The 12,186-nt window shown below is 42.9% G+C and overlaps 1 protein-coding gene across 2 annotated transcripts in view; it reads right to left on the reverse strand.

Moving 5' to 3' along the window:
- The window catches only part of PDE6C (phosphodiesterase 6C), a 60,154-nt gene that overhangs the window by 46,272 nt on the left and 1,696 nt on the right, over positions 1 to 12,186 (reverse strand). For both annotated transcript variants that reach the window (XM_030865121.2, XM_030865120.2), the window contains exons 2-7: positions 7,118 to 7,270; positions 6,924 to 7,013; positions 5,753 to 5,893; positions 2,437 to 2,511; positions 1,379 to 1,443; positions 1,209 to 1,275 (exon numbers count right to left, since the gene is read on the reverse strand). In XM_030865121.2, the coding sequence (XP_030720981.1) occupies positions 1,209 to 1,275; positions 1,379 to 1,443; positions 2,437 to 2,511; positions 5,753 to 5,893; positions 6,924 to 7,013; positions 7,118 to 7,270 (591 nt within the window). The remainder of the gene's footprint in view (positions 1 to 1,208; positions 1,276 to 1,378; positions 1,444 to 2,436; positions 2,512 to 5,752; positions 5,894 to 6,923; positions 7,014 to 7,117; positions 7,271 to 12,186) is intronic.

The following is a 12,186-nucleotide window of genomic DNA, read 5'->3' on the forward strand; positions in this document are numbered from 1 at the left end:
AGATTGCTTCTCCCTTCTTCTTCTTTTCTTCCCCTTTGGCATGTCTCTACACTAAGAGATCATGTCACCTGGTAAGGCCACCTGGTCCTGTAAACCAACTAAGCCCAGAGTTTGGGCATCCTCCTTGAAACCCAGGGTAAACCATCCCCACACAGAAAGATTATCTTGCAGTCACAATAGAACTTTCCTTACTCTGTCACCATTCTGAACCCAGAAATGTTCACACTAAGCAGAGGCAGATTTATGACAGTAAAAGAAAAAACACTAGACAACCTAGATTTTGTTTCACTTCCCCTATGACCCTTGGGTGACTCTTTTAGTCACTGTAATTCACATGCCCATATACTAAATAATGAAGATGCATGAACACTAGCAAAACACAATGCCAACACTAAAGAAGAAACAACTATGCAAATAAAGGCTTAAAATTTTTTTTTAGAAACTTGGGTTTGAAGAGGGAAGAAGGAAAAATGCCAACATAAAGAAACATTAAAAGCACCGAACATTCTTGCGGGGAGGAATCTTGATGCGAAAAAAAAAATGACACAGATGGTGGAACAGCCCAACTAGGGAGAGAAATGAGCCATGAGAAGGAAGGAAAGTATGGTCAAGGCCGAGTGGGAAAGCTACAGAGACCTGGTCCTCTGGCCCTGAGGCCTATGGGACCTACCGGAGACCTGTTGTTTGTTGTCTTCCCACCCCTGACCTTTCTCAGCCAGACCTGGCCTACTGTCCCCCCATCCCACCCTCCCCTGAGAGACCAGGGCAAAAATCTTCACTTCATCTATCAACTCACTACATTTTGCATTGCAATCAGTGGCAAAGTTCTTTCTTTATATATATTTTCCTTTTTGTCAGTAATTTTCCTTGTTTCAAAAGTCTTGACCAAGGGAACTATACTTAAGATCAAATTAAACCCAGAATGAACCATAGTCATGAACTGCCAAAGGACGTCTGAAATTTGTGTGGCCGCAGAATAAGAGGTTGGGGGATGGATTAATCTTTCTCATGTTAACTAAATATTTTCTTGTAGAGTTTAGGAGTTTCTAGTTCACTTACATTTGACCGCCAAGATTCCTCTCTCCTATGTCCTGTGCCAAACCTCACCCTTACCTGGTGCATTCTTACTTTCATAATTGTTCCCATCTCTTGGCTAATAAAAGTTTCATCCAATGTTATGTAAGATGTGAATTTGTTCAATAACTTACAAATCCATTTTCAGCAACGTATGTTGGCAACCCACTAATGAGAGTCCAGTGGTCCGCAGGAGGTGTCCTTGAAGAAGATTAGAAGAAAGAAAATCATTGCTATACAGAGAAATGCACTGGATACAAAAATAAAATGGCAACTCCTGCCGCTGCCTCATGGCAATACTCACGGAATGACTCTGATCTCTTCTTTTCCGTGTAAAATGTAATCGATGATTTTATAAAACGTGACTTCCTAAGAGGAAAGAAAGAGAATATGAGAAAAATCTTACTTCTCAAAGAAAACACTTTTCCTTAATGAACTTATATTTTAAAATTTAAATAACACCTTATTTCCCAACCACATTTCTCCGCGTAACATAAATTACCAAACTACTCATGTCCTAATTATAAGCCTGTAATAAGACTGGAAATATCACTGGCCACTTATCTATATGAATAAGCCTATTGAACTAATATTAGAAAGTTGAATTCAGCCTAACAGCTTCTAGGGGAATCTTGGGTTTTAATTTCTTTCTATTGTCCAGAAATAACCGACTAATCACTCCAGTGGAACGAGTCATGGAATTTCTCAACCACAGTCAATGTTTTCCCTTCCCAGCTGTACAGGGGCCAGTGGTCAAGCTTCCAGCACTTGCTTTTCTGAACAGGGTGCCTCGGAAGCAGGATTCGGTGGATACATTGTCAAAGCTGGAAGCAACTTGAAAACTGGTCTTTCTACTTCTTTGGGCAGATGAAGAACCTGAACATTCCATCCCATGCCTTCCCTTTCCTGTGTGCTGGGGATACCGTGGTGGAACAAGCTTCCTACGAAGCTTGCAGTCAAGGGGGAAAGTAAATCTAACCCAACCCTTCCCTGGAGATCCCAGTCCAGGGTGTCAGAAGAAGGTCCTGGGCTCAGTGTGTTTAAAAAACTGTGCAGGAGGCTCTGATGCATCCCTCCCTATGGAGAAGCACTGATCCACCAAGCCCTGGCTTCATAGAAAACGAAACTGAGAAGTTAAACAATGAGTGAAGGCGAGAGCCACCCAGCTGGTTTGGGGCAGAGCTGGGACTTGAACCGCAACCTCCTTGTCCGGTGCTCTTTCTACTACTCCAAGGCCCCCCAGGAAGTCACAGGACTAGAACCTTCTAGTCCTTCTCGAGCCAGCGCTCTTTCCTTTACACATGGCCTCCTCTAGTTCTAGCGCCTGGTACAGATATCATCAACAAAGACGTCTGCACTCACTCTGCCATCTGGTGTCTTTGGACCCTTATAAGGCTCGACTTCTCCAAGCTTGACAGGCCACTCATCGTAGAATTCCTGGAGGCAATTACATTTAAACATTATTAAGCAAACTGTTCCGTGACCTACCATATCTTATACGAAGGTCATTGGTTTGCATGTTTTATGTTAACTGATAATCCTGGAATTTTAAAGCTCTTTTTCAGCAATACCACTCATGAACTTGTGACTGTGAACAAGTCAACCTTTTTAATCTGTAAAATGGGGACAATAATAAAATTTATACTATAGGGTCATTGTGTGGATTAAATGCATAATACAAAGCACCTACCCTGACACAGAGCTAAAAGTACTTAATAGATAGCAGCTCTTTTATAGACAATTAAACTAAATCCAGATAGGTTAAGAGGCTTGTCCAAAGTCACGCAGAATGGACAACAGTGTTGCTTGCCTTACCCAACATTCAATTCCCCCTCTTCCTTGCTAACAAAACCTAATTTTATTTAGTTATCAGGTGGTGATTTGTTCAGGGAAGATGGGCCCTGCACAGCTCATGAGTGGTCTATGTAAGGTGGCTGGAATTAGTTTGAGGGCAGGTATGTGGCCTGGATATGGACAGTGAAGGAGAAGTCTTCCAAGGGCCTTCTGATGAAAGGTTTTCTTTAGACGAAGGGCGATGAGGATGATATTTGTAGGAAATGTCTCCCAATTTTGTCATGTCTGTGAACCAGGTCTTGAGCTGCAATAGCCACCTTACCACCACAAGAAGAGACCTCACCAACAATGCTGAAGGGAGCAGAGACTTTACCAGGAAAAAATGAAAAGCACCTGGGACTCTGATGCCTGTATTGAGCTCTGAATTAATCAGCCATAGAACTGCCCTATTTTGGGACTTATTGTTAAATGAGATAATAACTGTCATATTACTAAAGATGCTTTTAGTTGGGTCTGATGTTACTTGCAGCCAAAAGCATCCTAACTAATACAGTCAGCTAGAAACTCCCAGAGCCAGGATCAGAACTCAGCCCTCCTGACACTTGGTCCCATGTTTATCCACTTAGAACAATTATTGTGAAAAGATCATTTCCAATCACATGGAGAGTAATAAATATAGATGATATGGTATTCATTAGTTATGTTGAACTAGGAGAGCTCCAACAGAATTAATGAAGCAAGATGAGAAATGAGCATTATATTGTGTGAGTAATATTAAATATTTTTAAATTTCTACTTTAAAATAATTTTAACTTTTCAGAATATAAATCCTCAAACTGGTAATAAAAATACACTTTATTTTTATGCCCTAATATGTGCTGGACACTATATAGATATAGATTTAGACATTTAGCTATAGATAGATAGATATGAATATACAATTTCCAAATAATCTCAAACCCTCACAGCTGATGAGAGAAGTCCTCATTTTACAGATGCATAAACCAAGAATCAAGGAGGTTAAAAGAAGTTGCTGAAAAGAAGCACAAAATCAAAGAACTGACACTACCCAACTTTGAGCCTTACTATATAGCTACCATAATCAAGAGAGCGTGACACCGGTGGAAGAATAGACAAAGAAATCAATGGAACAGAATAGAGAGCCCAGAAATAGACCCACACAAATATTATCAATTGATCTTTGGCAAAGCAGCAAAGGCAATGGAGAAAGAATAGTCTTTTCAACAATTGTACTGGAACAATTGGACATCCACATGCAAAAAAAAAAAAAAAAAGAATCTAGATATAGATCTTATGACTTTCATGAAAAACAACTCACAATGGATCATAGACCTAAATGTAAAATGCAAAATTATAAAACTTCTAGAAGATGACATAGGAGAAAATCTAGGTGAACTTGGGTTTGGTGGGATTTTTTTAGATACAACACCAAAAAATGGAAAAATTAGACTTCATTAAAATTAAAAGCTTCTGCTCTGCACAAGATACTGTTAAGAGAAAGAAAATATAATACTCTGGGAGAGAATATTTGCAAAACACATATCCAATACAGGATTTGTATTTAAAATACTTAAAAATGAATGATAAGAAAATAACCCAATTAAAAAGTGAGCAAAAGATCTGAACAGTCATCTCCCCAAAGAAGACATACAGATGGGAAATAAGCATTTGAAAAGATGCCCACATCACATGTCGTCAGGAAATGCAAATTAAAACAATGAGATACCGCTACACACCTATCAGAATGGCCAAAATCTGGAACACTGACAAAACCAAATGCTGGCGAGGATGTGGAGCAACAGGAACTCTCAATTATTGCCAGTGGGCATGCAAAATGGTACAGTCACTTTGGAAGACACTCTGGCTGTTTCTTACAAAGCTAAACATAGTCTTATCATGTGATCCAGCAATAGCCCTTCTTGGTATTTACCCAAAGGAGTTAAAAACTTACGTCCACACAAGAATCTACACACATTAACAGCAGCTTTACCCATAATTGCCAAAATTTGGAAGCAACCAAGATGTCTTGCAGTAGCTGAATGATTAAGCAAACTATGGTGTATCCAGACAAGGGAATATTATTCAGCATTAAAAAGAAATGAGCTATTAAGCCATGAAAAGACATGGAGGAAACACAAATGCATGTTGCTAAGGGAGATAATTTAATCTGAAAAACCTACATGCTGTATGATTCCAACTATATGGCGTTACAGAGAAGGCAAAACTACAGAGGGAGTACAAACATCAGTAGTTGCCAGGGGGTTGGGGTGGGGAGAGGAAGGGCCCAATAGGCGGAGCACAGAGGGTTTTTAGGGGGGAAAACTATGCTGTATGATACTGTAATGGCAGATATATGACACTATGTATTTGTCAAAATGCATAGAACAGTATAACACAGACAGCTGAATGTAAACTGTGGACATTAGTATTGATTAGTATTGATTCAACTAGACATCAATATTGATTCAACAACTGTAACAAGTACCGCATCAACGCAAGATGTTAATAACAGGGGAAAGGGCGGGGGTAGGGAAGGAAGAGGTCACGTATGGGAACTCTCTGATCTTGCTGCTCATTTTTTCTGTAAATCTAACATTACCCTAAAAGAATAAAGTCTATTAATTAAAAAAAAAAAGACTTGTTGAAGACATATAGTCAGGAAGTGGAAAAGCCAAGCTTAGATCTTTTTTGCTCCAAAAACGTACATGTTTACCTCTATACCATACTTTCTTGGCACTGGTTCTTACGATCTACCGTGACTAGTAGTTTACATAGCGTATCCATTTTTTTTAATGGATTGCATTTCATGTGATGTGCATTTTATAGGTGATGTTAGGTGAGACCAAATGTAGGGAACAGTGACCTTCTCCTTGGTCATGTCCAGCAGTCCAATGGAGTATCGTTCACAGTTCAGGTATGTTCTAACAGTGTAGAGAGCTTTGTGAAACTGTCGCTCAACATCTGTGAGCTCTTCAAATACTTTGTTGGCTGACCACATGAGGATCTGAAAGTGAGTATTAAACAGAAAACAATCAGAACAAAATACAGTACGAAGAGGAGCATCAGTCAGAAGAAAGCAGGAGGTGCATCAGATAAAATGAATTGCATTGCAAACAACGCAATTCCATTTTGGCACATGTACAAGTCCAACAGATGACTCAGATTTTCTGAGTGGGATGATGAGTAGACCTTTTGCAAGGATGTGGGTTTATGAAAGGGGAGAAGCCATGATTGGTCCCCATGTCCAAATGTTTTGGCTCAAAGGGCAAGTGATCTAACAATAAATGCAGAGACAGTTCCTGGGCAGAGGGTCCAGTATTGGTGGCCCACTGGCTCCTGCCGGTCCCTATGGGGAGAAAGCCACATGCCTCCTTCCATGCATCCTAAGCTAGTCAAAGGTCTCCTTACCCGGACAGTGAGCCCAGGACGAGACCTTGGAAGTCCTCCATCCTAACCACCCTCCCACCATTGTACTCATGAAGAAACAGAGGTCCACAGAGCGGTCCAACTCAGGTATCCTGGCTACCAATGTTGTTCTTTATCCCTCTGGCTCAAGGAGGCAACAGAGGAGTGATGTGCTTCTCAAATTAATACCTTTACTATGTATTGGGTTGGCCAAAAAGTTCGTTCGGGTTTTTCCGTAAGATTTTACAGAAAAACCCAAACGAATTTTTTGGCCAACCCAATACCAGGAATACATAGCTCTGCTAAAAGCTTTATGTGAACTAATTCATTCAATGACCATTTAATAGTCACAACAACCATGTGGGGTAAGTACTACAATTACCACTGCTATCTCATAGAGGAAGAAACCACAGCCACCCAGGATATGGACCGAAGAAAGCAAGCCAGCTGTACCTACAGATAGAGGGACAGGAAGATGGGGTGGGGGGAGGGGACATAAGAGGACACTGAGGATAGACGTTTGGGGATCTTATCCATGTGGTGTGGATAGGAAGGGTCTGGGCTTGTTGTCTCTGGGTTGCTTTGTCAGACAGGTCAGCATGGAGTGGTTAATGTCACCTTCTCTTTACCTGACTTCTTCGGGATTCAATACTGTACAAGTAGTTGGTATGATGAAGCTTTAGGATGACAGAAACAAAGCTGAGGTATTTGGAAAAGACCTACAGATGGCAGAGAAAAACAAATTAGGTGTGACATCTTTCTTTCAGTTATACAACAAATAAATTTCCTGCGCCTCCTATGGGATGCCCAGGGTTAGCGTTACCTCTTCATCCCGTTTGGAAAATTCAGATGCATCTACTTTGTTAACTGCCATAACCACAGCAAGAACCTCCTTGCCCGTCACGATGGGGGTTGCCAGCAGGTTCCTGGTGACATACCCGGTTTGTCTGTCCATGAAGTCAGAAAAATGGCTGTTCTGCAAGATACATTCACACATTTGCCAAAGCAGCATAGGACCATGAGTGTAGATGTAGGAATGGCAACAGATCGTCCTCTCTAGTCCAAGTCCTACCAACAGATAACCAGGGCCGCTGCACAGTGGTCCCGAGCAAACAGTCCCCACCCACCTCCCACCCTCAATTAGAGAGAATGAATGAAGCACAGAATGAAACTGCCCGTTTCCGAATGAGCATTTCCCGCCTGAACTATGGTCTATCCCGGTTAGGCTGAGGTTGGGCCAGGAGAAAAGAGGTGATGTTGTGGCCAAATGGAAAGTGAGGTTCTAAGAGGGAGGCGGGGGGAAGATGCAGGATTACAACAGGCAGAAAGTGTGTGTCAGAAGGAGAGCACAGCTGGGATTCCGCAGAGCTCTTCTTTTTAATCACAGCAGTAAAATGTGCACTTGAAACCACTCAACCCATCATAACACAAAGAAAAAATTATTAATCCCCCAAACTCCTCCTCCTTGAGGAAATCCATGTTCCTGCTTAGTACATCTCCTTCTATGCCTTTCTCTCTGCTCAGACAAAGGGTTTACTTTTCTTTTTTTAAATAAAATTTCCTTTTCTAATTTTATACAATCCTTTCGTCACTTAACACTACCTTACGAACTTCTGATGTGTATGATGTGAACCCATCTTCTGGATTCTCGTAGACCGCTCCACAGTGCGGGGGCCCCGGATCTGCTCAGCCAGCCTCTCCTGATTCAGTCCGTTGATAGTTTTCCCCACTGCAAACAATACTGCACTAATCACTCTTGCTTTTATTTTTATGTGATGGACTCCCCGAAGTGGAAATTCCTTTTGCTGGATCAACAGGTATATGCAGTTTTTACTTAACGCTAAGGGCTTTTACAGATGGTTGAAATTCTTACCTCTCCTGGTCATTTATGAGAGGACCACCCTCTTGCCAGCACCAGATACTTATCAGTTTCTCAAAGTTCTACCAAGTCAATGTCTCTCATTCATATTTTTTATTTCTTTCCTTGGGGAAAATGAAGTGTATCATCCCAGATACAAACTTCAAGTAGTAGAAGCGAGAGCTGACTCTAATACAAGAACCACGGAAAGGGCAGGGTGATGAGTTTGGAGAGGCACACAAATGGAAGGGCTCGGAGGAAGGTCAAGGACAGCAGTTATCTTATTAGCTGTAATTGAGAGGAATACCCACTCTAGTTGGGTTAGACTCAGCCTGCTGTGGGTCCTGACTGTCTCCCCTTTGAGTCTTCTTCAATTAGAACTGAACTTTCCACCTGACTTTGAGACTCAGTGGCCAAAATTAATGTGGTGTTCCTTTCACAAGTTGTTCATTTCTGCATGTTGATGGTGCTTCTAAGAGCAGCACAAATCGTGGAGGCTGGCCTCTGTTCAATTTCCCAAAGTAAAAATGTGAGAGTCCACTGGTGCGTGACTTCCAGGCCAGAGTTTCCAGCAGAGAACAAGGGCTGCTTCGTCAACACACACAGCTCTGCTCAGAGCAGTAGACCCGGGCTGTGCCTCAGAATCACCTGCAGACTGATGCAGATTTGCAGACCTCACAGCAGACCTACCAAATCCTAACTGCCTACAGTGGAATCTGTCTTCACCAGGAATCTGAACTTCTGGCGGATGAATCAGTTCTGTGGAGGATCCTTAGACATGTGAGATGCTAAGGGATTCAGATGCAGCCCTTGACCCCAGATGTCTTCTATACCTTCCCGAAGTGGAACCACAGAAACCAACTACTTATGTAGGAGGCAGCATTGCATAAGGGGTGAAGAAGGTTCTGGAGTCAGACCTCCTTGGCTGAAATCAGGCCCAGATTTACTAGCTGTGAGACCCTGGGCATGCTACTTCACCTCTGCATCCTCATTTTTTAGTCTGAACATGGGAACAATGAGATCATCTACTGTCTAGAGTCTCTGATGTGAAGAGAATAACATAGTGTGGGCAGAGCACCTAGAAAAGAGTCTGACACATATTAATAGTAGGTGCTCAATTAATACTAGGAAGAGAGACCCGGGACTTTGGGGGCCTCCCTGGGTGAGAAGTCATTCTGATTTTGCGTTACCATTCTGCTTCTACTTCTAGCTTTTCTAACCCATTCCAACCACTGAAGAAATTAGATGCTTTTAGCTGATGTAGGCCTCCTATGCCCAGGAGCATGCTCGCTCCTGAGGGCTGAGTCTCTGCCCCACGCCAACAGAAGCCCTATTTTTTTGCTAACTGCTTTATCTGTGACTTCTCTCTACCTCCTGCAGAACCTTCACTCAGTCCAGAATAGCTCCAGATTTTGGGAGGTTCTTTCTCTTAATCCACTGCTATAGCTCAGGCTGGCTCACTGTCCATCTTCCTCCTAACCCGTTATGCATTACAGAACGTGATCACTTTCACTTACACCGTGATGCTGGGCACTAAAGGAATAACCAAAACGCCCCAAACATGCAGCGTTTCTTGGCAGACGCTCTTCACTCTACAGCTTCAAAACTGGATGCTAGTTTATTCTAGATTCTAAACACAAGGAAATGTTCTCACATTCAATTGGCTATTTTGAGAAAATGACTTATAAGTTTCAAAATTTAATGCTTGCTTATCATTGCATCTGAAAATCCTGGACAAAACCATCTGTCAAATTACAGGGTAGGGTGAGGCAAGGTTTTCCAGCTTTGTATTTTCACTGGTTCAAGCAATCCTTGGTGAAGTTGCTTTGAGTAAATCCTGTACCTTTCGGACTGACAAACTCCCCTTGGTGGTCATTCTTCAAAGAAGCCAATGAAGGCAACTGGGAACATGGTTTAGAGCAGCGGGCCACCTGGATCCCTCAGCCAATCTTAGCATTGCTAAATTCTGATTAAACATCTCAAGATCCAGAGTCAGAAAGAGAGAAGGGCAGAAAGGGAGCTATAAGCACCCTGTTAATTATTGAAAACTTAGGATTCTCGCATGGCTTTCTTTTAAACCACAGTCAGGAGAACCACCCATAGAGTTAATCACCAGCTTTCCCAATACAATAAGAAATGATTAACTTGTGGAGGATATATCTCAGTTTCCTGTTATTAAGTTTCCCTGCCTTTAACCTGTTTTAAAAACAGGCCATAATCATTGACCCAGTTTTGGCCACCTACACCCAGCCCCCAACTTCTCTTGGCATTAATATAATATTACCATAGCTTTCATTTATTGAGCACCTACTAGGAGTCAGGCACTTTATGTACATTTCATCTGTACATTTGGTTACTCTGTTTCTCAGGTGCAGAAACACAATCCATCACGCAGTTACCTTGTCTCAGACCTGGATATACGCCCAGGTCACCTGATTTCAAAGCTCTCACCCGACACCATGTGGCTTCTCTGTTGCCAAAGCTGGGAGTATCCAGTTCTGCCTCTGGTCTATGTGTGAGAAGTCCTTCCCTCTCTGTGCCCACACTGCCAACCAGGGAGGAGTCCTGTGTGGTCAGGGCTATGGCAAAAAAAAGGAGGCCTTGGAAGACCTGGTTTAGGAGCCCAGACCCAGCACCTCCTGCCTAACTGACCTTGAGAGGATTCTCACGTATACAGGATGGAAATAAAAATACGGTCCTTGCCCTCTGCACAGGGTCTTGGCCAGAATCAAGTGAGATAAAGAACGAGAGAAATCTTCACCAAGTGTCAAGTGCAATGAAAAGGTGAAGCGTTAATAGAAATGTCACTTAAAACATTTCCAACTCCCTTCTCTTTGCAGATTTTACCACAACTTAAGCGCGGTGAAACTGCAGGGCTGCGGGGTGGGATGAGGGTGGGAACAGAGCGAGGAGGCCTCATCCTCTCCAGCCGCTCTCAGTTACTGACCAGACCCTGGACTCCAGGAGAGATGCAGCCCCCCATGACTGCAACTTCCTGTCTGCCCAAGGGAATAAACTAAAGGCTCCAGGAGCCCTTTCCATCTAATCATCCACAGTTGATTTGAAATTTACTTCCTCCTCTTAAATCTGTCCATCCAATAGACCAGCGGTTTTCAACATTGGCTGCATATTAGAATCACCTGGGGAGCTTTTAAAACTTACTCCTGGCTGTGTCCCAGCCTCTCAGAGGCTGGTGTAATTGGTCTATTGAGAGTCTCACACATCCGTGTTTTTAAAAGAGCTCCCAGTTTGATTTTAATGTGCGTCCAGAGTTGAAAAGCACCATTCTCCGAGGGAAAAAAAAAGGCTTAGAAGCAGTAGAAACGGAGAGCAAATGAAGTCTTTGTCCCTCCTCTGAGCTCAGGAGGGTGGGATGGTGTCTGACTTCACACATACTCAGAAAAAGGGAGAACAGAGCGAAGTGACCCCGCCTCCCCCCCATTTACTGCCCTGTGCATATGGGGTGCCCATCATGGACAGCAACACACCCAGGCCACCTGATCGCTTAAGCAGCTCCTTTCTATCATCCTGTCCTCAACAGAACTGGGCTCATTCATAAAGGAGTAGAGCAGAAGTCATTTTATCCATCTCTTCTTTTAAAAAAAAAAAAGTTTTTCTGAAAAAAAAAATCTTGCGTGTCACTTTCTTAAGTTTGCTGTCCTAGTCATTTTGGAGATGGCCTCAGTCGGAGACTGGCAAGAAGCATATTCCTGTGAGAAAACCTCAGGGTGTGCAGGCATAGCCTCCTTGCTGGGGATCCGAGAACTTTGCCTTAAGGGCCTTTAGTCAGCGGAAGCGGCTGCAGTGGGCCCAGAATCCTACTTAAACCAGCTGAAAGGTACTGCAGGGAGGGATGGTAAAGAGAGAGGACTCTCCGGTGCCCAACGGCAACCCTTGCCCCTCTGGGCTGTCCTGTGGCTGTTTGCTGAGCGTTGCTAATGTTTGACAACTTCTGCACCTTCTGGATCCGCACGGCCCCCCTCCTGTAATCAGCTTCAAGAGGCATGTAGGGGATTATCCTCCCGCCTCCAGCT

This window comes from Globicephala melas, chromosome 16 (genome assembly GCF_963455315.2).
Source record: "Globicephala melas chromosome 16, mGloMel1.2, whole genome shotgun sequence".
NCBI classification, from domain to species: domain Eukaryota; kingdom Metazoa; phylum Chordata; class Mammalia; order Artiodactyla; family Delphinidae; genus Globicephala; species Globicephala melas.